We start from the raw sequence: 24986 nt of genomic DNA, 5'->3' as shown, positions 1-24986 counted from the left end.
CCCTGTAACAGTAGTGGGCTAGGGATTTTGATTCCATTGCACAATTTAACATTATCACTTCCACCTGAGGTTCAGTGCCCTCACTCTCTGAGGACCTTAATGCTGAAGCAGTAGAAATTGAGATGATTGTTTTTTATCCCAATGAAGTCAGGTTTTTATTAGATATTGGGAAAGCCTTGAGCAGGCAAGGTGAGAGAGAGATTCCCAAGTTTAACACTCAGTGAATGCTTGATATGATAATGAGTGTCATAGAACTTGAGGTGCTTAAGCCCAGACTTCGGTCCCTGTGGAACACACTGTTTAAGCTTCATGTCTAGCGTTTGAGAACTTAGGAGGTCAGTTAAGCATGTGTCCTTTGGGCCTAAACAGGAAGAGGCCAAAACTTTTTTTAGTGGGGCAGATTTTGATATTTCAAAAACAAGTATCCAATTAGTAATGGAAATAATCAGAACCTCACTGAGGTTCCCTTACACTTAGGTTTTGGCACATATACATGTAAGGAGGGGACAAGAGGAAGCAACGATCTTTTTAGTCCTTGGGGTCTGTAAAGATCTTAATCTAGCTCTTTTTATGGTGAACAGTTTTTTTTTTTTCAACGTTTATTTATTTTTGGGACAGAGAGAGACAGAGCATGAACGGGGGAGGGGCAGAGAGAGAGGGAGACACAGAATCGGAAACAGGCTCCAGGCTCTGAGCCATCAGCCCAGAGCCCGACGCGGGGCTCGAACTCACGGACCGCGAGATCGTGACCTGGCTGAAGTCGGACGCTTAACCGACTGCGCCACCCAGGCGCCCCTGGTGAACAGTTTTTAAAAAAACAAACAAACAAAAAAAAAACCTTTCCTCATTTATAAAGTCATCCTTGATTTGTGTTTTTGGAGAGTAAATCTGATTTTATGTTCAAATAAAATACAGACTTAAAGTGAGCAACGCTTTTTTGTTGTTGCTTGTTGGATGTGATAAACTGTAAGACTGTGTCAGCCCCATCTAATAGCAGAATAGCTTTTTGAGCAGTTAACATCGAGTTTAATTCTGCTGTGGTCTGGTTAGGTAAGTTTAAGGCCCATCCGCTATGACGTGATTTTTGTACATGCTTCTTAAGTGTCTTTATTGAGTGGTAACTGCATTTTTTTCAGGGTGCTTTTCTTGCAAAACACTTTGATGAGAAGGCAAGGATGCTACTTCTAAAAACATCAATCAGTTTCTATTTTTTCTCATGATGCTTTTTTTTTTCTTCCGCTTTCATAAATTTAAGATTCTTTCCAAAACATGCTTTTGCATTTAGAAGGAAAGAAATGATTAACCTAGTATCAGTGGTGTTCTGCTTGGAATTTTCATTAATACTGTTTGTTGAGCTTTTACAATATAAATATGCCCCGACCCACCACACCAAACCCATTGAGTCAAAATTTCCATATGTATAGAATCCCCCCCAACTGATTCTGATGAATATCCATGGCTATGAATCTCTGGATCCTTGATCAGCGGTTCTTAAAAGTCGGGTTGGTCGCCAGAACAGCAGCTGCGTCACCTGGGAACTTTTATGGAATCCAGGTTCTCATCCCTATCCCAGAATTATTGACTCAGAAACTCTGGAGTCGGACCCAGCTGTCTGTGTTTTAACAAGTCCTCCGGGTAATTCTGATGCCCATGAAAGTGGGAGACTCACTGTCTTTGATCATCCCAAGGGGTCTCCTTGGCTCCCAAAGCACAAATCCCTGTTCTGGTTACAAAAAGCTCCCAGGACGTTGAAATCGGCTGTCCAGCATTCAACATTGTATCCTTTTCCATTCACCTCTGTTGCTTTAAACTTTCTGTGTTCATATTTGCAGTGAATTAAGCACTATCGCCCTTAAATCCTTTGCGGATCAGGCGTGGTGTTAATGATAAACATTGAACGAAAGCCTTTTTCTCCTGTTGTATTCTGTTCTTTACTCTTGGTCAATTTTCTGATGGTAACCGTGGAATTATTAACCTTGTTTGTGGTTAAGAAGCTAAAAGAAGGCTGCCTGCAGGTTTGGTTCTGGCCCTGGCATGATGCTTGAGGCAGATGGATCAAGTTTGGCAGGGGGTGGTTGGAGAGATGACCACCATCCCCTCTTGCTTGCCCCATTAATGTCACTCTCAGCAAATAGCTCTGGCAGAACGGCTCTTTTGAGTCCAGTGCAACATGACTGGTCCGGCAGGAGAGGGACCTAGAGCTCCCTCCACTCACTCGTAAGGAAACCTCCTTTTTGGCTCCCACATGGTTTCCAGAGCTCTCAAAAGAATACCATTTGCAGACACTTTTCTGAAAAGAGCGCCCTGGAGAGGAAAAGGAGTGCTCCACGGCGCCCAGGGGAAATGTTTTGCAGCTGGGCATTGCACACGCCCGTGTGGTGGGCAGCTCACCTTTGTGGCGCGGCAGTGGACGCGCCACTCAGCAGACACGAAGAGCGCCTCACACAGGCGTTTGTGCTCGTGAACCACCTCTTGTGTGTGGGCCACAGACAGCAGCGTGGAGGACATCGTGCGGCACGTCTCTGGTACCTCTTGCAGCGGTGAAGGGTTGGTGGCCGCCTGCTGCTCATTAGAGATCCTGTCTGGCTCTTTTCCTGCGGGATGAGTGGTAAACTGCTGACACCTGTTTTCCCATCCAGCCCGAGGACGTGAAGTGTGCATTTGGAAGGCCTGAAAGTGTTTCCTTGTGTCTGAGTCTGGATCTCGGTGTTGCCGGGGGGAGGAGGGGGTTGGGAGTCGGTGGGGGGCAGGGAGATGAAACAGTCGGTGGTGAGAAAACCTTGCATTATCGACGGGACTGAGGTTCTCCTCATGGAGTGGCTTCCGTTGGTGCTCTTAGTTTGTCTTCCACGTGGCCCTGATAACGGGCGCCCACTGAGCAACGTAGAAAGAAGATAGGTCCTGTACATGGAAAGACCTCATGTTTTTCTCGGATAACATGAGTGTGTAGGTGAGGCTGTGAGCACATTAGAAAGTGGGTGGAAATAGCCCACTCTTGCAGCCAAATGTACCAACAGTAAGTTATGTTAAATTTGGCCTAAATCCGTAAAATTCGACTGTGTTGATGGTACGATCAAATTCTTTGCACTGTTCTGTCCATGCATTTGCTCTTCCCGTTTTTACCTACTGCAAAGCCTTCTAGAAAGTGGCAGATGGTGGAACAGAGGGCCTGATGCTCTGCCTTCAGTCACAGATACAGAGTGCCTGCTGTATGCAGTGCTTGATGCTAAGTATGAGGTGATAACAAGAAGCACCAGAGAGACCCCCGCACCCCTGCCTTTTCAAGTTCCCGCAGTCTGCTGGAGGGAAAAGACACATGCATCACAGGTCGCGCGACACTGCAGCATATCACAGAAGCAAACAGATGAGAGCCACGTTTTCAGTGGGTTTGGAAAAGGAAGACACCTGTGAGTTGGACAGGCCAGGGAGGGAGTGGCATTTGTCCTGGGTATTAGAGGATGAGGAGAGTCCATGGTGAAGGAGTGGGACACGTGTATCATGCTTTCTCCCTGCATCTGTAGGCTGTGGAATTAAAGGGTGCTTTTTGTTTTTAATTTTGTTTTTTTAAGTGGTGGCAACATTTCCCCATGACTCATTTGTGAGACTTGGCCAGATCTCCTTGTGAACATTACCTCTATTTGCAAACTGTGGATGAATGGGGTTAGGGTTGGGTCATGGCCTTGGACCAGAGTGAAATTAACTGGCTCATAATGTGATTGAACCAGTGACCTTGGCCTCATTACCACTATGTTTTAACCGGTCGAGTCCATCAAACATTGCAGAAAGGGCAATCAAGGTAATCTTTTAGAAGGAGATTTGGATAGCAGTAAACACGGGCGTGAAATCAAAGCCAGGTTCTTCCCTCATGTAGCACCCAGGTGTTTGTCTCATCATCCTTGAATTTGTATACTTGTTTCTGCGTCTAGTAAAAATATGGCGGACAAAACACAGAGGACAGCGTGACTCTCCTGTGTCACCGCTTTTGGCCGAATGCACTGTGTTACCATTGTTCTTACGCAGTGCCAGACTGTTTTTGAAGAGCAGAATATTTGGGGGCAACAATGTTGTTTTTAATTTCGGATGTGTGATGCCCCCCCCCCCCAATGTGTTGATTGTGGCTTTCTCTTCTTCTTTCAAGTCTGAACAGCCCAGTCCTGCCAGTTCCAGCTCCAGTTCCAGCTCCAGCTTCACACCATCCCAGACAAGGCAACAAGGTATCAGTATCTCCCAGGCAAACTGGGAGACGTTTTTCTCATAAAACATCTTAATGAGTTGATTTATGGCCTTATTTTCTACTGTTTTATTATTTGAATGATAACTTGGCTTTTATGCAGTTGTATTTATTTCCCCTAGGAATGAACTGGAGTATTGTTCTGATGTATGAGGCCGGCCTCTAGAAATTCCCCCTTTTCCAGTCCCTGCCTTCAGAGTCCCATTTTACAAAAGGATTATAGACCTAGCCCATTCCAGGGAGCTCCCCAAGGAAATACAATAGCAAAAGCTGGAGTTGAGAGGCTGCGACATAGAGAAATAGGTTTTTACCCTCCCTCCTGGATGTCTTTCATTTTATTTATTTATTTCTTCTACAGATTAATAGACCTGTTTTCTTTGGCAAGTGTTAATTTGCTGTCTTTAAAACATTATTTTCCCTCTAGTTGAACTTTAAAATAAAGAGATTTAAATGTAAAGAAATCTAACACGTTTAAACCAGAACATTAACCAAATGTGTATTTTACACATTTCCGTGTGTGGAAATCTTCAAATAAGGTCTCCTTTTTTTTTTTTTTTTTTAAACATGAAAAGTGAGATCGTATCAAGGAATAATTTGGTTTTGAGCATCATGTTGCACTTTCCCTTTCTCATTGACCATACTCAATTCCTGATGGTCTTCTGTGTTTTGAAAAGGATTAAACTGTTGGATGTATTTGGGCTAAGGCTAAGCTTCCAGGAAAAAAATAAAAGACACTGACCATTTTGGCTATTCAAATTTCTTGTTACGCTCACTTCCAAAGATATAAGCCCACTACAAAAGCAGAGACATTTGGGTTTTGCAGAGTGTGAGATTGTGAAGAATCAACGCTTATTTTAGAACTGACTTAGTGATAGCTGAGATATTTATGTCATAGATTAGACTTTAGGACTCGCCTAATCCAGAATAAAAATGCCTCTCTCACTTTCTTGATTGCCTCCACAGTGTCTTCTTTAACATTAAAGAGAGTGGTCTTGTTTTCATCACATTTAGAGCAGTCCAATGAAAATAAGCCATGCTGAATCTGAATTTTTTTTTCCTTCCCCCCCCCCCCCAGTTATGTCCTGTTCTAGAATAAAACTAGTTATGGCTTTCTCTCTCTCTCTCTCTCTCTCTCTCTCTCTCTCTCTCTCTCTCTGTCCCATCTTATGCTGGATACTCTCTTGAATTTTCTGGGCATCTGATTTATTGCATGGTTTTACTTATGTAAATATATGCTGGTATTTTGCCAGGAATTTCTTAAGCAAAATAAAAATCGGCTGCACAACATTGTTGCTTGCCCAAGACCTGGTGTCCAAGATCAATATGAAGATCAGAGATAGGACCTTACACCATGGAATCGAAATACTTTATAATCTGAACTTGACTGAAATGCTTGCTTGACCTGAAATTGACCTTGAAATAAAAGGAACAGCTAAACCTTAATAGATCAAAAACTACCACACAAAGGCTGCATTGCCAAGAACAAGTTACAACCATGGTGATTTATTAGCCTCAACTTTTCAATACATGGATTAACCTAACAAAACATTCAATTTACTAATAGACCTTTCTGTTCCTTTTTAGTTGTAATTTTTCTTAGAGAAAAAAATACACAGTAACACATTCCTAGGAAATAGAGATTTTCCGATGAACATCCTGGGGCATCTGTTCTGAAAACAATAGTGTTTTGGTTAGATATGACATTCCCGAAACTACCAAATTTGTTTTGTAAATTGTATAAGTATATATAATAATGGGTTTGTTTGTTTGTTTTCTGTGACCAGTGTTCAGTGCTGGTGAGCAGTCCTGTGTGTCTAATATGACTAAGTGTGCTTGAAGTCATGTGATTGATTGTGTTTACTGTCATTCCTCAGGTCCTTTAAGGTCAATAATGAAAGATCTACATTCGGATGACAATGAGGAGGAATCAGATGAGGCAGAGGATAATGACAATGACTCCGAGATGGAGAGACCTGTAAATAGAGGAGGCAGCCGAAGCCGCAGGTGAGTGACTTCCCAGGGGTGCAACTCCCTGCGGTGGAAGCCTGCCTGTTCCCTAGCCTTCCCAGTGGAACCACAGCAAAGGTGTGAAACACCAAACCCCGTGCCTGCGGTACCTGGTCACATTCGTGTCCGTTGGGTCCCCTTGGCGTGCTTATATTCACCTTTACAGGGAACTCTGTATCCCTTTTCTCAGGGAGCAGAGGTTTTTCCTCTAAACATTCTGTGGGGAAAACATCCTATTAGGAGTCCTTGTTCTTGAAAGCATACGTCAAGGTAGCAGGACTGACAGCTGAAGTAAACTCCGTTCTCATTTGAAGAATGTGCATAGTAGATCCGTTGCTATAGTCTCAGAATTTAAGGAAACATGTTTGCTGTTTGTAGCTGGAAATATGTAATTGGCTCCAGTGAATTATGTGTGTGACCTAATTAAAACTAGGATCACCTGTGTGTGTTTTCCAGAAAATAAATTCCTTTTAAGTGTGCTGACAATTAGGTTCCTTAAGTAGCTTTAATGCTGTGAGGCATAATTCCACATTAGAAGATGGTAATTCATGTCACTTATAATTAATAGTCAACTTGAAATTGCCTTGAGGGTTTTATTTCTTTATCACGAGGAAAACAAATAGGCATGCTTACTTTAATGTGTTTGAGTAGAAAAAATATGAATCTACTTGAACTTAAAATCCAATTACATTTATAATACTTCGCATTAAATCTTTTCCCATTACCCATTACTGTGTAAAAGGCCCTAAAATTCCTTAAAAGAATACCATCTTAACCCAAACTGGACAGATCATGTGTTTCCTAATTGGTATTTCCTCAGCGTCCTTGGAGAAGGGCTCCTTGGAGTATATGCCCTCTCAGAGCCCTCAGTGATTCTTCCGTGTGGCCACTCAGTACTTACCCTCAATACCTCTTCCTCTACCTTGTCCCCCAAACGCATCGATCTGTGGTTTTTTTTTGAATAGGAGAAAATAAGGAGCCTTATGGCCTTGGCTTTGTAACATTTCCCTTTAGAATTTTTTAATCTGCCAAGAAGTAAACTAAAGGGTAGGACAGAAAGACCTAAAAAAAGGACCAGAATGTGGCCGTGAGCATATTTTGTAACAGCCCCAAACCCTGACTGCTCTCACATTTACCTGATGAAAAACGTGTGACCTATTGAGCCAATTTCCAGTTATTGTTATTTAGAAAATCTAGATGTTCCGTGACTGTGGAGGCTCACCCCCTTGATACTCCTTCCCCTGAGTCCGTGCAGGTCAAATCCCACACGCTCGCGTGTTGTCTGATGCCATGCACGTTGTTAGAGATCCGCGTCTTTCCCCCGCCTGCCCTGTGCTGTTAGCACAGCAGCGCCTGGGTAACATTTGGTCTTCCCTGCACTTGTAAAGTCCCCACTGTTTAATCAGCTTAAATACTCAGCCTTACCACTTCAGTCAAGAAGCATTTTAAAGCAGCGCTTCAACTGAACACTTCATTAATGTAATTTAGTTAAGAAAAACAAGTTCCATCAGTTTTTGCTAAAAGGATGTCCCAGTGTATCCTTTTCATTTCCTATCTTGTATCTCGTCTATCTGAATATATTACAGGGCTGGAATGTGATTGCCTATTCACAGCAAAAGAAAAACTGTCCTGATTTCTAGAGCATTTTCTGTCTCTGAAAAGAATATTGTATTAGGTGACTGTATAGCCCAGGAGAGGGAGCAGACTCTGAAGGGCATTTCAGAAAGAGGGTATACATACACCAGTGTAGAATAAAGAAATATCTCATACTCTGGCTGGAAGAAAATTCTATTTTGTTCTGAAAAGAGAAAAACAGGGGAGGGGTTGTATTTTTGTCATCTTTGGTTGTTGAAAGATATTAGGGTTCTTTAAACAGGTATCCCAAACTCACTGTCTTTTCGTCTTGCTGAAGTAGATTTCCAATGAATTGTTGTATCAGTGTTCAAAACCAGGGCCAGCCTTGAATCACCGCACGGTAGAAATAGTTGGCGTGGGTCTAGCACGTTGGGCTTCACACAGCCCATCCTCGATGTCCCCCTGAGCTGTCAGTCACACAGGGCTGTTGTGTGACTGACACATATTCTCCTTCGCCACTGTTTCTACTCCCGCAGCCTGTACTTTCACTGTATTGGTGAAGTGTTCACCTGTCGCAGAGAGGTGGTGGTGGAGGGAGGGGCGGTTCGGAAGGAAAGATAGTAACCTACAAACTGATTTTGCTGACCTTCTGCAGGCTTGGGTAACATGCTCGATGGTAGTAGGTGGGTGGAGTTGGAGCAGGGAGATCAACGGGGCCCGTAAAATATAGTGGCTGAACACCAGCCTGGGGCTCTATTGCCTGGGTCTGAATCCCATGGCCACCACTTTTACCTCTTGCCCCTCGGCGGGTGACCTAGTCTAAGTCTGTTTCCTCATCTGTCGAAATAAGGGTCATTAAAATGAGAAATAGCCGACAAAACACTCAACACGGTTCCAAATACAAAGGAAGCGCCAGTATGTGTTAGCAGTTGTATGAGTTACAACAAGTTTTCAATGATTTAGCATTTGGATTCCTTGCTTTCTGCGCCTGTTTCCATAGATGTGTTAAGAACTGTCTGTACTGATGCGTGTGACTTGTTTCTTTTCAGAGTTAGCTTAAGTGACGGTAGCGACAGTGAAAGCAGTTCGGCTTCTTCACCCCTACATCACGAACCCCCGCCACCCTTATTAAAAACCAACAACAACCAGGTAAATTGCTGGGTTTGCATTCTTCAAGACTCTGCAAAATTAGGTGTGATCATTTTTACAAAGCACACAAAACTTTATTTTTATTTTTTAATGCTTATTTATTATTTTTGAGAGACAGAGCAGGGGAGGGGCAGAAAGAGAGGGAGACACAAAATCAGAAGCAGGCTCCAGGCTGTCAGCACAGAGCCCGACGCGGGGCTCGAACCCACAAACTGTGAGATCATGACCTGAGCCAAAGTCAGACGTTTAACTGATTAAGCCACCCATGTGCCCCAAAGCACAGAAAAGGTTTTAGCCCTTAATTAAAAAACAAAAACAAAACAAACCCTCCCTCTTGATATCAAATAAATGGGAATCTACAGCCCTAGGAATAAACACGCAGTTGGGGTAAAAGAGAACTTCTGTTGTCATGAAAAGTGTGTTCCCTCGGATGGGTTAATTACATGGATGCCGGTAGAGATGGTGACAGAAAGTGCTGCTCCTGATTTCTGTATGTTCTTCCCCCTCCTCAGCAGTAAGTAGGCTAATTTAATGAATTAGAAAGACTATACCTGTTGAAGCTAGTTTAAAACCTGGTTCTTTGTTTTACTAATTGACAGTAATTTACAACTTTAATCTTTCATCCTCCGGTTCCTCATCTGTAAATGGGGATATTACTACCTGCCTTGCTGGCTTCTGAGGAGGATGATAAATAATATATTTGTGAAGAACAAGAGGTCATGCTCAGACCTACTTGGCACTTTAGGTGATGGGAGTAGATTTTATTAGTATAGGTGCTGTGTCTCTGTGTGCTCCTCCGGGAAAGAAGATCATCCTTTGGGATTGTAAGAAATCGTTAATAAAATGCAGAGTAAATAATGGTCATTATCATTGTCCTAACTTGAGCAAAAGGAAGACATTAATTTAATAGTCAACTCAGAATATAGTTATTTGGATAAGGTCTAGGCAAAACTTTGAAAGTTCTGATGAAGAGCTTTTGTCAAACAAACGATTAAGACTGGGATATTTTAAATACTAAAACTAATTTCAAGGAGCATGAATATTGTAAAAGCCTCATAGTGCATTGAGTTGATACACTCATTTATGTAAGCTATTCTTATCTGTTTGTCTAGGCAGATTCCCTGTGACCTCTAGAATAATTGCCTAATCCAAGTTATCAGATGAATATTATGAACTTGAAAATAAAAGAACTGTGCTTTTCGGAAATTATTCTTTTTCACAGGTGTCCTACAATTTTAAACGGTCTTGTCCTTGAACTTGCGATCGTTGCTTTACGGGGAAAATGGCGATTCTTTAGCTGACGATGTTTTCTTTAAATTTTGCATAAAGCATAAGATCTCGTAAAAATTAAAATACCTCATTTATAAAGTTTGCCCACAACTTAAAGCCTCCATTGTGGAGTAGGGATAATATCAGTGTTGCCTGCCTCACCAGTTAACATTCAACTGCAGTTTCTTTGTGGCCTACATGTGAATGCCAGCCCAGCCTCATTGTGTTACAGACTGGCTCTTCAAGGGGTTAGTACATTCTTCCTCCCTACCCTACCTCCCCGCACCCATGTGCCCCCCACCTCCAGTGCCCGCCAGGCCCCCACCACACATCAAGCACTTCAGAGACAAGTGAAGACTAAAGCACATAACCATCATCACCAATCAGTTGGGAAGAGCCCTAGCCTGACTAACTAGATAACTTGGGTTTCTTTTGTAAATTTGTGCTTCAGTATAAGCTGGCAAAAGAATAGAATTTGGACTTTGAATATATTTGCATATTTAATTTAAACCTATGGAGCCCTGATTTCCTCTTCCAGTGGTGTGTGTGTGTGTGTATTAGAACCAGGGTCCCTCATGAGCAGCCAGAGTGGCACTGTCGGGAGTTAGGGGCATTAGGTATGTCCCTCCTGAAGCCCCCCATCTTGCCTTTAGAACTGCCCTTGAACACTTCCTGGATGGGCAGTCTTGAGTTGACTTGGCTCAATCTGGGCTTCAGGGAAAGGTTTGGATTCTTTGTCAGACTTTTTTTTTTTTTTTTTTTTTTTTTTTAAACCTGTCTAGCAAAACGAGACTGAAAAATTAATAGTATCATCTATCTGGTGAGGGTAAAAATTACTTTATCCAATTAGATAGCATACCACTGGTTCCTTGGCATATGTTTATTCGATAAATGTAGCTTCACACATGTGAATCATCAATCTGTCAGGAATACTCAGTTATATGTCACTTCCTCCATGCACCTATAAGCATAATAAGAAAGTCCATATGCTTTCACTTTGAGCTAGTCTAGGGTAAGAAATACACGTACCACAAGAGCTCTAATCTCTTTAGAGCATTCTTGGAACTGAGAGAACAAGAAAAGGTTTTTAAAACTTTGTTTAGTATTGATTTCTTAACCCCTCAAATCACCTGCATTGGTTCAGGTTTGGTGTTATCCCTTTGAAGTCCGTGTTCTAGGACTTGTTAAAAAATTGCTAATCTTATTCTCCATGCTGATGAAGTGAAATAGTAAGAATTTCTTAAAAATATAAAAGTCCCCTAAATTTCACCCTCGGATGTGTTTTCAGTCTTCATGTGAAAGTATGCATGAGAATTTGAAGTTTCCCATCAAATAAAATCGATGAAAACAGACCTTCCATTTCACGGTTAGGCCTTCTTAGTGTGAATTTCCTTCGTTGCTGTGTGTCTTCACATTTCTATAAATTACCAGGCAAAGCCGAGTTTGCCTTACCCGTTCTCAGTTCTTCCAGGGACTAGGGAAAAGGGAAAGTGCTAATTGAGTCAAACATTTTCTAACTATTGAAAAAAAGTGAACAGAGAGCCACATGTCAACAAAGCAAGTAATTAACCTGAGTATTGTTACGAGCTGCTAGCGATCATTAACATGAAAGACCGATCAGAAGAGGATCCATCTGCTGAATAATTGAGTTGTCAGTCCTCACAAAGGGATGCAGAAAAAATAATAATCTTGAAAGTCTGATTCTCAAGCCATATCCTCAGATTAAGGATCTTCGCTCGGTTTTCTGGGACCACCACGTGTAGAAACGGTGCTTCTTGGCGGTCTGGGTGGCAGTTTCCTTCAGTAAAGCCTCGTCGGCAATAATAGTGAGTGCTGTGCCATTTTAACCAGAGGTGTTTTGTTTTGTTTAACTACAAACCTCCCATATGTGTGAGTTTCAAACAAAATCAAAATTCCAGATCCTTTTTGGCTGAAAGCATGGAGGAGAAGGGGGTGGGGAAGAGGGGCCTTGAGGGAAGGAAGTGCTCCATTGGACCCAAGTTAATATTCAGAATATCATAAATTACCTATCCGCCTGCAAGGCATGTTGAAAGAAATTAAAGAGTCTATCTAGTTAAACTGGTTTGAAATAAGCCCATGGAAGACAAGGTGCTGTGTACTTTTATATTCTGGAGTCGTTTCCTTAAAGATAAGAAATGATCATAAATAAAACAATTGTCTTCAGCTTGGCTCAGCTCTCTCAGAATGAGGTTTTGACAAAGCTGTTTATTTTGGAGCAGGGAGAGATCAAAGAAGGAAGATGAACTGAGCCCTCTCCGGGCAGCCACTCAGTAACTTGAGGCGGATCACTGACACCCGGAGCTTTTGTTCCTGCCACTGAAGCTTCAGAAGAAAGAAACTAGGATCTCAATGTAGTTTGGCCTTCTGTGCTGTCGCACTTACGGAATGTGTAGGGTGGGACTCAAGTGCCCTGAATGTTCTGTTTTCTGCTCTGAAGTGAAGGTGGTAGAACTCTCTAAACCTAGTGAGCAAAGTTGCATTACAAATACAGAGCCCTCAGTCACTTTGACCCCCGGAGTGCAGTGACTGACTTGGCCCCCCCACCCACCGTCCGAGTGGGACAAGATAGGAACACAATTCAGTTTTCTAGTGCATTAGGCAAGCACGCAGGCACTGTTTTTCCCTCTGGCCTGAAATCTCAGCAGATTGTCTCTGCTTTGCCCCACCGTGTGGTCTGAGTTGGCGAGGAGTGCCATCTACTGACCTACTTACTCCTAGGTCTCAGAGCTCTGAGTTTCCCTGGAGGTCTCATTTCCAGCAACAATAGAGAGAAGGAAATTCTGAATGTAGCGGAGTGTTGGGTTTCCTGTACAGTGCAGCATGTGAAAAACGATTGCCTTGCCCCACTGATTAAGTAATTTCCTTGTGTTGCCCAAAGCATTGTATTTGAAGTGAGTGAGCCTGGTCGGATTGGTCATCTGGTTATCTTAATGTTAAAAGTGAAGAAATGAAGGCAATTCTCAGGAAAGGCTCTGTTAGAAGCTCACTTCTTACGTGTGCATCATTCTAAATTCAAAGGAAAAGATATCCTTTTGAAAGCATTTGGTCTTTTCCAGAATGTCATGGTCCTATCCTCAACAGGTAAAATGTTTATTGGTAGTATAAAATTTTACAGCTGAATGGGAACCTGGACATTTTCTTGTTCATCTCTTCGATTTCGTCTCATTTTTTTCAGGTCCGAAATGTTAAATAATAGGGCTATGGACCTGAACTTGAGTTTCTGAGCCCAATCAGTGCTCTTCCCCCCACAAATTAAAAGTGAACTCATTTTAAAATCATTTTTGTGTCATGGAATATGGTAGATTTTTGAATAGAACTATGAGTGTGTGTGTTACAGCAGAGAATGGATAAGGAGCGATGGGAGTATGAGACATCTATTTATTCATTACTTATTTACTTTTAAATGTTTGTTTATTTTAAGAGAGAGTGCACGGGAGGGGCAGAGAGAGGGAGAGAGAATCCCAAGCGGGCTCCATCCACACTGTCAGTACAGAGCCCAGTGTGGGGCTCGAACCTGCGAACCATGAGATCATGACCTGAGCTAAAATCAAGAGTTGGATGCTTAACCTAATGAGGCATGCGGGCACCCCAGGAATACGAGACTTCTTAAATATATCCTTTATTTGGCATTTTCCTCCATAATATTAGCTTCTGAGATTATAACTCACTTGGTAATGAGGTTATCATGAAAAAGACAAATTACTTTGCTTTTTCTGTTTATATACATTTGTAAACACTCATCAATAAATTCAGTGGATCTCAGCAATTTGAAACGAGGCCCATTTAAAAATATTTCCCTCATAATCCTCAATTTCGAAGACTCCAATAAATCAGCTGTATTTATTAAATAATAATTTGTTTCTCCTTTTTATTAATTAGAAACCTAGCTCCCCACGGAAGCATCTAAACAGCATGCCAAACTACTGTTCATATCCTACGTTGTAATTGGTTCCTATAAAATGACAGGCGCTTGCTATTTTATCACGGGTGGACACATCATTTCTTGAGCCATGGAAGATAGCCCTGGCTCTTGATTTCTTGAGTTGGAGGATGCCAGGTTGGGAGCAACCAGTGTAACTGATGGCCGTCTTCATTTTCACAGCTGCATCAATTTAGTGGATATGAGTAATTTTTAGAATCCGAAAGACAGGTACTAAAAAGGGGCATTTGAGTGTTTGTTTTATCATCCCTAGCATACTGAGCACTGGTAGTCATGCTGAAACAGCAGAATGAATAAGAAAAAAAAATCTTGCCGGAGGGGACTATAATCTCGTATAACTCAGCTGCTGTGCATATGTGTGAGAGTGTTGTCACAGAAAAGCAGCAGCCTGGGAAGCTTAGATCAATTTCCTTATCGTCAACTTCTTTTTTTAAAGTCTTTTGGCCTGACTCAGCATTTCAGATATAAGTCCTTTATTTTCCAAGAAAGAGTGAGATTAGATGAGACGAAGAAAATGTGTAGAGGAGACTTGCTGTTTGGAAAGTGATCTTATTGTAGGACATTTCATTCGTAAGTGCCTTTGTTTAGGTGGCAGGTCAGCTACGAAGTGCTTGAAATCAAGTTTAACAGCGTTCTCTTTGATCCCTAGATTCTTGAAGTGAAAAGTCCAATAAAGCAAAGCAAATCAGATAAGCAAATAAAGAACGGGGAATGTGACAAGGTAGGTTTCCAGGGCATTCTATGAGTGCTGCAGCACTGACGTGTCTTCCATTTCCTTGTGTTTCCCTCAAACATCCTTGGTGGTTCCCCTTTCATTTCTGCATCAGAAGTGCCCAGCATCATCCCCACTCCCCTCACCAAATGATGAGCACTTTTCCTTGGTGCTTTGTAGTTGATTTTCCAAGTCTTGCTTAGATCTTCAGCGTTAAGCTGGGCCCATATGCTACCATTTGCCACGATGCCTGTATTGCCAAGGGATTTGGGGCACACTGAATTGGGAGGTAAGAAAATCATGGTGGAGGTAGAGGGTTGAGGAGTCTCAGCCACAAGGGAGCAGGACGCCCGAGCCTCGTGTAATGTGCTTTCCAAGTGTGCATCGTGCATTCGACATCTGACTTCCAGACCTGTTGCGGGCAGGGTGATAACACGCTCTGCAGGATCAGGCTAGGCCTGACTAAAGCTTCACCAACCTTTCCTTTGCCTTCGCTGCAAACGACGCTAGAAAAACCCATGCAGTTATGCTAACAAAGATTCATGAGTCTGAGCATATGGAAAGAGAGGTACGCTTCTGTCCTTGCAAGGGAGCTTTTGACAAACCAGATGCTAATATGAATAGCGATCTCTAGTTTTCATAAGACATTCTCTTCTGTCACTTCCTATTTACTGGCGATGTTAGGTATGACCGGGAAAGCTTTTTTTTTTTTTTTAATAGTTTGTCCTGATGTAATTGGTAATGTGCATTTATACTCCCATGTTCAAATTTAGACTTTTTTTTAGTTGAATCTTAGTTAAAAATCTTCTGAGATGGAAGAATTTAAAAAAAAAAAAGTGATAGCCTGTGATAATATGTTTAAATTCACAATTTAGGATTGAGTACCCTTTCTCTCTGTGGAGGGTGTTACCAGGAGAGGGTGAGTCTGCTCCTTTGAATCTTGTTGAGAGCACATAAGTGCAAGAATTGCCCCTCGTAAAAAAGCTGGCTTTATACGAGTTGGCCAGGAGAGACTTGGTCTGCAAAGGCCTTGGGTACCGAGTCCACACAGCCCCGGGAAGGGTGGTAGAACGGGGAACCTCCACCTGCTGCTTGTATGTTCCTGTTCATTTCTTTTTTTGTTTGTGGATCGCTTCCTAAAGTGCTTGTTCTTTTGGGGAATACTCTTCTCTTTCAGGCCTACCTAGATGAACTGGTCGAGCTCCACAGGAGGTTAATGACGCTGAGGGAAAGACACATTCTGCAGCAGGTGAGAACTGCTTTTTAGCACGACCCTTTCTAGAAGCCTCAAGGCCTACTCTGTATCATAACACCTGGAGGTCACACCAGCCCTACGCTGTCAGCGGAAGTCTTTGGGGGGAGGGGGGCTCATGGCCCAGGTTACCTCAAAGTCCGCTCTGCAGCTCCCGCCCCTCCCCCGGTGTTGCAGATGATGAAAACTGGGCCCTCGTGGAGGTGACGGTGCCGGATTGTACCGATGCCTCAGCCGGCTGACTGACGCTGTCATGTGGGCTGAAGGAGGGGATAATGGAAGTGCAGAAGCCTTTGGGGCCAGGCTTCTAGTTTCATGAGAAAGCAGTGATAAGAACTTCAGTCAAATGGGGTAAACATTTGCGATTTCAATTTAGTAACCTTTTGCCAGTGCTCTTCTGAGGGAAATAAATATTTTCCTCGTTTCTCTTATCTTCTACAACATACATCTATTATTATGAACTCAACTGTGAAATTCTTGTGGAGTGGGGAAACTTCTATTCGTACAATTTGATGTTTTGAGAAGATAAGGGTGCTTTTTAATTTTACTGTAGTTACAGCACACGTGTCCGTTGCGTTAACAGTGGCTATCGATAAAATAACTTAGTTCTTTAACACCCAAAGAGAAGGTTGCGTTCTGAATTCCAGGGTGGGTTTGTAGATTATTTCACTGTTTGAAATTTTGTTTTATTACTACTTTCAAATGACTTGAAGGAGTACTTAATCTACCCCAGCTGTGTGTGGGTTATCTTTTTTTAATGTTTAATGGCTGATGGTCACATTTATATTCTGTGTACATTTTTTGCTGAAATCTATAAATACATACTCTCGAACCTGCCAAGTTCCCTGATTTGTCTGATACGCTTTTTAACCCTTCTAGAGTTTCAGATTTGAACACAAGGTTACAGACCTACAGTTCCTAACTGGGACGAGTTGGATTTCTTGTGTTTCTCTGTAAGCGAGTGCGGGGAGGGGAGTGGTTTACCCTAAGAATTACTCCAGTCCTCTGCTGGTGTCTTTCTTCAACGTTCTTTTGTCGAAATGAAAATTGTTCAGCTTGCCATTTACCAATTACTTGGGGTTAATTGACTGAATGGTGATGGTAAATCTATTAGCGGATAGTCCCGTCCCTTTCTATCCCCTTTTAAACACCAGCTCTGAACCACTGTGGAGCGGTCGTCCAATAAAGCTACTAATGCACAAGCTGGGCCCAGATAGTGAGTCTCGCCGGAGAGCGGAACAGATGTTTGGGCAGGGCTGGGACACCTTCACAAAGAACGCCCAGCCATCAAGGGGAGGAAGCAGACCGTTGGCAGGGTCTTACCTTGGGGTGTCGTTGGCATTCCGATTTCATATTGTCCTTTGATTTGACCTTTGAAAGAATCGTGAGGCAAGGTGGCCTCCTGGAGAATTCTATCGAAGTGGATTACTTTAGTGTCCTAGAGGGAGAGAGTGACGGCTATGAATTTTTAGCCTGGCATCAAGGCGCTCCAGGACGCACAGCGTTTCAGCCTAATTGCATTCCCAGGCCGGTTGAAAGCTCTCAGTCTTTGGCCTTTTGCCTCGTAATGCAGCTGAGGCTCGTGATTATGATACCATGATGCATGTCCTGTCACGGTTTACTGCTTAATTAATTCCTATTGTAAAACATAGCACTACTGAGGACTAATGTTATTCCCCACCTCGAGAGCTGCTCATCTCATGGAATTCATTCCACAGAGTCCACGTCTTCACCGCCGCGCGGGCCTGAGCCCCTGCGACGGGATTTCTGGCGAGGCCAGGATCCCATCCTAGGTCTTTTGCTGTCAGACGCATCCTATCAAAAAATCTGGTCTGACGGTTTTATTCGGCTCACAGAAAGTGGTTAATGCCTTTGTTTTACTCTGGGTTCATGCGGTACTGGCCCCCGGTTTCTAGCTTACTGGGCAGAAGGTACTGGATCAAGAGAGCCTGTGTTCTTAAGCCACTTTTCCTTAGGTTAAAAATACAGTACAGGGGATACCTCCAAACCCAGAGATGTGAGTCCCGAGGACTGCCGAAGGATTTGATTTTTCTTCAAACCGTGCGTTCCACATTTATTTGGAAAGGGAGACCCAGCACCTCTAACCTCCCCAGCAATTGAGCTGAGTCTGGATTGGCTGCTTCTTAGGAGGAAGAAAAAGCTCTAAGGAGAACCACGCTTTCCTCAGAAGACGGGTTAACAGGCTGGAGAACAGCCCCTGTACTTCTAAAATTATCTTTAGGGAGGTGGAAGTGAGTGGTATATTGGGGTATTCCTTCTCACAACATGGAGAAGCCTCCCTGAGAAGTCTTCTGCTGAGAATCCTCACCTCCATCTTGGGAGATCGCCCCCATGTTACGGAATCCCCCGTGGCTACAATCCCGAAGGCCTGCCTCTAGCCCCGGGGCAGGACACACAGGGTCCCACGGTAGACAGCATTTCCCTGTTGGTAGCCAAGGCGATCCTCCAGGAAGACCCGAACGTACCTCAGGCAGAAGCGGTTCAAGCAAAGCGTGTTCAGTACTTGCCCTCAGTGAAAAGGCGGCTTTGGGACAGAAAGAACTGTGGTTGGTTTGGTTTTTTTAAATGTAATTAGACCAAGAACAATGCATCTACCTTTTCATAATTAAAAACCAGGGTTGGGGAAAGGAGCCACCGATTTAACAAGTGGATCATACCCCCCTTTAAAAACCAACAAAACCCCCTGCCTGCGTGGTACCCCCTAAAAGGCTTCTGTGGCAGGAAATAATCCATCACGAATGTTTTCACCATAACCGCGATCAGAAGAATGAGTTAAGCAGCTGAGATACTCTTCCTTTTCCACTACGTGTACACACCGTGTGCCCTTGCCTTCCTTTCTTATCTATAGTCACTCTTCTATTATTGTTATTATTTGGGGGAGGTCTTTACTGTTGCAGGATGATGCAGGGCGAGGGCACCAGGGTGGGGCCACACCGCATCAGCAGAGCGAGGTGATGCCTATAGAGAGGCAGACAGCCATCCTCGGAGGACCAGCGGGGTGCTTTTAGGCCTTGTGGCTCCTGTCATCAGAATAAGACGGGGTTGATGCTGAACCATCAGGATTCCTGGAAAGGAACCCACATTTATTTTTCTTTATGAAGTCTTTACTTAATTGAAGACGTGGGTGCATGCTCTAATAATTCAAGTCGTTAATGCCGTTCCCTTTGGCAAGTTGTCCCGAACGCCCCGCCTGCTGCACTACTGGTACTTTGAGGCCATCTCTGCATCTACCTTGATGTATTCTTACAAGCTCCCATAAAAGTGTGGGGCTCATTTAGGGAGATTGATCAGGTCCCGTTCATTTCTTTGTTTGTGGCTGTAGGCGGGCAGGGTGGGGGGAGGGGAGAGGGGAGGGTGCCGTGTGGGGAGGAGGTAGGAGGCCTGTCAGCCAAGCCCTGGAAACCTATGAGACACCCCATCCCCTGGCTGGCAAATGGGTTTATTTGCTTCAAAATCAAGTAACTTTTTCTAGAAGGTATCTTTATTGCTCTGTTTTGTACTTACTGTTAAGTCATTAGCTAAACGGAGTCACAGAAAGCGATTTTCTTAAAGGAGTTGTCATTTCAAAGGGAAAACCTAGGACTATGTTTTACCCCTACATTGTGATTTAACTACTCTCCCTCATCTTCTGTTCTCCCTGCTTTCTTCCCTTATCCCTGCCAACTTTTATTATAATTATTTTTTAAAGATTCAAGTAAGCCTTTTCTGAGTTTTAGCTTCTGGCATTTTCCCGGCTTCATTTGTTTTAGTGTCAATGAAATGGCTAAGAGTCAATGAGGGGAGGTGGAGAGAGCACTGGGTCTGATGGTTCCTGTGCTGTCCAGTTACCTCCTAGAACATTAAGGATAAGTTTATGTGGTAATCATAATCACGTTTCCTTGGTCTGTGTCACAATTCCGTTTATAAAGAAGCTTTCATTTATCCTATTATCTTATTTGACCCTCTTGCACATCTGTGTCATTGGTAAAACAGGTGCCGTTATCCCCATTTTACAGAAGAGGAGGAAACGGAGGGTCAGAGGTTATAGTGTTCTGTGCAATGCCATTCAAATAGTGAGCACCGTCAGAACTGATACACATAATTTGGGACTCCATTCAGAATGCTTGGTCACTTACCCAGCGGCCAGCAGTCACACTCTGGGACAATTGTCATTTGCCTCCCCTGTGTACATTGAAAGCCTATTTTTTCCTGTCCTGAAGATCACGTATTTTTACTAGGCCTATACTATTTCTTTACAATGTAGTGAAAAAGATAATTTACTCTGGAAAGCACCCTTAATTCAATTGATGGTCAGCACATACTAAGTATTTGATTGCCTTGAAAAGTTTGTGTGTGGACATAGCTGTGTATGTGCCTCAGTATGTATGTAGATGTGTGTGGGTGGCTTATCCAAAGCTCAATAACTATTAACAAAACAAATGAGTGTCCGCCTTCCATCTCGTTAGTGTTAGTAAGTTCTTGCTTGGTAAGTCCTTATGTGAATGTAGTATTTTAACCATAACTGGGAACAGCCTTTCTAATCTTTTGATGCATGAGCTAGAGATAGAACCCTGAGTCCAGGGGTTTAAGTAAGGCCTCTGTCTACCTACCCACACCCCACTCCTCCACCCCCGCCATCCACCCATATAATAGGTGGTCAATGTAGTGGCTTAAAAGGTGTCATTGAGGGGCAGTCGGTTGAGCGTCCGACTTCGGCTTGGGTCATGATCTCGCGGTTTATGAGTTCAAGCCCCGCGTCGGGCTCTGTGCTGACAGCTCGGAGCCTGGAGCCTGCTTCGGATTCTGTGTCTCCCTCTCTCTCTGCCCCTCCCCCGCTCAGGCTATATCTCCCTCTCTTTGTCAAAAATCAATAAAGCGTTAAAAAAGTGCCATTGAGGATGTAGACTCCTTGCCCTTCTGCTCTGCCATCTTTCCAAAGACACATATTCACTGTCTGTATCCTTAAAAATTGTCCTGAAATCCCAGCGACTTCGGACAAAATAAATTAAATAGCAGTATCTGCCACATGCTGCAAGTGGGTCTGGGGAGGCCAGCGTTTTAGCTGGGCCTGTTGCTACTTCCAGAAAAATCCAGCTTCTACTAGTAAAAAAGAAGGGATAAATGGATGTTAGGTAGACAGGTTGCTGTGTCTGTCATGATTTCACAGTGAGAGTAACTTGTTTTTTTATTATGAAACCTGTAGTTCCATCTGTAAAAAATAGTTCCAGCCCTTGAGTAAGGCAAGAACAGCTCAGTCTGGAGCTGTGTGATTAATTGGATTGGGGTTCAATATGTCTTTTATGCTTCTGTGGAAGTCAAATATGTCAGGAATGGGGGGCACATTTTCTATGGAGAGCCACTGACCCATAGGGAGTAGTTCACAAACTTACTGTTTTTTATTTTTTTATTTATTTATTTAAAAAAATTTTTTTTTCAACGTTTATTTATTTTTGGGACAGAGAGAGACAGAGCATGAACGGGGGAGGGGCAGAGAGAGAGGGAGACACAGAATCGGAAACAGGCTCCAGGCTCTGAGCCATCAGCCCAGAGCCCGACGCGGGGCTCGAACTCACGGACCGCGAGATCATGACCTGGCTGAAGTCGGACGCTTAACCGACTGCGCCACCCAGGCGCCCCCAAACTTACTGTTTTTTAAAGAAAACTAATTGTAAGAAGAGAGGGTCAAAAGTTTCCTTTCTGCTGCTTTCAACCTGAAATTAGGTAATGTAAAAGTCCATTGAATAAATAATAGGTTACATAATGAAAACTGTTCTCTTCTTTAAAGTTATTGAAAGAGAATGGGAAGCAAGTGATAGGAGGGGAGTGGAGGGTTCGCCAGTTTTCTCTGCAAATATTTTTTCTTTCATCCTGATGTTGATTTGTTCTCTCTGTCCCACAAAGCTTGCTAAGACTAACCCCCCCCCTCCATCCCAGTTTACCTACAACATACATCTCTAAAATCCATGCAACCCCAGCACAGCGCCCATTTTGGATAAAATTACTAGTAAAATAAGAATGGAAAGACACACAACACGAGGAAAGATTCTCCCAAACCAGCAATCAACATCATTCTTAACCTTGAAACCTTAGAAGCGCCCTCTTGTAAGCCAAGGCAAGACAGCAACAGTACCTTCTGCCATCTCTTTCTGGAAGTTAGAGCCAATACAGTAAGAAACGAGGTATGCCTATTCCAAGCGAGGAGACAAAGGCTTTCCTTTTCTTTTTATAGATAATGCATTTTCTAGATAATTCATTTTCTAGATCATACTTATTACCCCCAAGTATTCAAGAGAATAAACAGAACACGACTCTAAGTAATAAGTATAGGTTTTCCTTCATTTTGTTGAAGTATAACAAAGTGTGTAGCTGGAGGAATTTTAACAGAGTGAATGTGTCTTTTGTGACCGGCACCCAAATCAAGCAACAAAACAGTTCCAGCCCCTTCCAGGTCCTCCCCATGGTCTTCAGAGGGTGGGACTGTAGTTGGCTTTTATTTTTTTCTTTGTGGGTTTTTGTACTTTCTAAGCTTTCAACAATAACATAGAAAGAGAAATGATCATTATTCTGTGTGTGTGTGCGCGCATATGTGTACTTTTTTCATAAGGAGTTTTGTTATTTCTAGGATGGAATTTCCTTACTCTAGTCACTATCCATTGAGTCTGTAACTAATTTTGAAAGGGGTCTTGAAATTGTACCTCCCTCTAACCACCTATACAGTAAAATAGTCTATTGAGGACTTGAAAGCAGAAATCAGTTTAAAGGATATGAATGATGAGAACAGGTATTCTGTTCTCATTGAGAATTTCAAAGAGTTAACATTCCTTTGGCTTGTTACCAAAGTGGCTAAGAGAGGGTTCCTTGCCATCAATGGCATAGGACCTTCTTGCCATAAAGGAGAATATCAGTCTCTTGGTTCTATATTTGATCCCCTCCCTCCCTCTCTCTCTCTCTCTCTCTCTGTCTCTCTCTGGCTTTTGATGTCCATTGCTTATTTCCCAAAATTTCTCTTCTTTATTCCCCTAGATCGTGAACCTTATAGAAGAAACTGGACACTTTCATATCACAAACACGACATTTGATTTTGACCTTTGCTCGCTGGACAAAACCACAGTCCGTAAACTACAGAGTTACCTGGAAACATCTGGAACATCCTGAGGATACAACAACTGGATGCATCAAAAACTATTGTTTTGTTTTGTTTTTTTTTTTGGTTGTGATTTTTTTTTTTGTTTGTTTATATGAAAACACTCAGAATGATGCAACCAAAAGGGAAAAAATAAAAATCAAACAACCTTCAGCTTTATTTTTCTTTAAAGCCAGTCATCATCTCTTGATAAAGGAGAGGTTAAGCAAACCAGCCTCAGCGGACCACTCTTCTCTCCAAGGAAATCCCCGGGAAGAGTTAGCCTGGATAGCCTTGAAAATAAATCAAACACAACACAAGAAAACTTAAAGAATGTGTATGGTATCATGTATCTCTCTCTGTGGCGGTTCATTCCACAGGACGAATGCATATTCAACACACTGCCTTATTACATAACTGATCTATTTATTATCGCATACAGATATTCTAAAGTCGTTGAGGGAATGACACCACAAGACATTATAAGTACTTGTACTTGGTCCCATGGATGCTCTTTCAATGCAGCGCCCTTGCCATCCCAAGCCCAGTGACCTTACTTGTACACCGTGCCACTCTCCACCAACTTTTCCAAGTCCTTTTACTCGTTGCAGTCCGCATTTGCCACCTTTTGTTTTTCCAGTTCCAGGACACAAATGATCAACTGGGGGGACCAAATTGCCACCCTGATTTTCTTCTTTGTGGTCTTTCTTCTGAGAGTTGGGGCCCAGCCCTTGGCTGTATCCATATAATGATCTTGGACCATGGTAGAAAATGCACCAAATAGGATCATATGAATTGTTGTCTAGCCTTAGTCAATAAACCTGTAGGACTTTTAACCAAGTGTACCTGTAAACGTCCTGCATCCAGCATTGTTGAGCTGTCTTCAACATTCTTGTGTCTGTTTTACTGTTCTAATACTAGATAAATATGGAAGTAAAAGCATTCCACAGGATCATCGTTTAAAAAAAAAAAAAAGGAATTCTGGTTCTGTTTTCTAAAGAAATGTTGTAGAAATTCTTAATTTGGATCTATTTATTAGAGTTTCAGCTTTCTTCGGCTGCCAGTATGTTCTCCATCTTTACCATAAAACCTGGAATAAGAGATTTTTGTTCCTGTATGATCCTCTTAGACTCTTTTATATTTGGAAAATGAAAATCTTTCTTTGGGGGAAGATTCTTGGTTATTCTGCCATAACAGATTATGTATTAACTTGTAGATTCAGTGGTTCGATCCTGTTTAGTCACTTGCTTATGTTTCCAGAAGGATTTCTTGTATTGGTGAAAATAAAGATGGCTGGGGAGGGGGGGGATATTTTTGTTCTTGATGTACCCTGTTTTAAAACTAGAAATCTGTCCTGTGGCATGCAAAAGAAAGCGAATTATTTTTAAAAGAAAAAAAAAAAAACCCCGAAGTACTTTTGGTGTCATTATTCCATCCTGTCCATAAGTGGAGATATGCAAAGTGAGAACAGCTCATCTTTCAAGTTTTTGCTAGGAACTCAACCGAAAAGAAGGGGAAATGAAGAAATACTTCTGGATCCAAAGGTTCATTCACTGGATCAGCCTTAAGAAAGCCTCTATGTGTGCGAATAGACCGGTCTCTAGGCTCTCCCTTGTTTATTCCCATGCCAGATGCTGTCTTTTCATACAGAGATTAACTAGTGTCTGTACAGAAAATGGGCTTTCCAGACCCATTCTTTTGGGCAGT

At 42.6% G+C, this 24986-nt stretch overlaps 1 protein-coding gene across 3 annotated transcripts in view; it reads left to right on the top strand.

Moving 5' to 3' along the window:
• MLLT3 (MLLT3 super elongation complex subunit) overlaps window positions 1–24693 on the top strand; it is a 287962-nt gene extending 263269 nt beyond the window's left edge. For 2 of the 3 annotated variants that reach the window (XM_030292881.1, XM_030292883.1), the window contains 6 exons: window positions 4139–4214; window positions 6106–6235; window positions 8863–8962; window positions 14842–14913; window positions 16082–16153; window positions 23180–24693. In XM_030292881.1, coding sequence (XP_030148741.1) covers window positions 4139–4214; window positions 6106–6235; window positions 8863–8962; window positions 14842–14913; window positions 16082–16153; window positions 23180–23311 — 582 coding nt within the window. In that variant the 3' untranslated portion in view covers window positions 23312–24693. The remainder of the gene's footprint in view (window positions 1–4138; window positions 4215–6105; window positions 6236–8862; window positions 8963–14841; window positions 14914–16081; window positions 16154–23179) is intronic. The other variant, XM_030292885.1, reaches the window with a different exon arrangement.
• Window positions 24694–24986: the final 293 nt, after the last annotated feature.

This window comes from Lynx canadensis, chromosome D4, assembly GCF_007474595.2.
Source record: "Lynx canadensis isolate LIC74 chromosome D4, mLynCan4.pri.v2, whole genome shotgun sequence".
Classification (NCBI taxonomy): Eukaryota; Metazoa; Chordata; class Mammalia; order Carnivora; family Felidae; genus Lynx; species Lynx canadensis.
The sequence above is the reverse complement of the archived record's forward strand: the minus strand, read 5'-3'. Positions and strand labels throughout refer to the sequence as shown.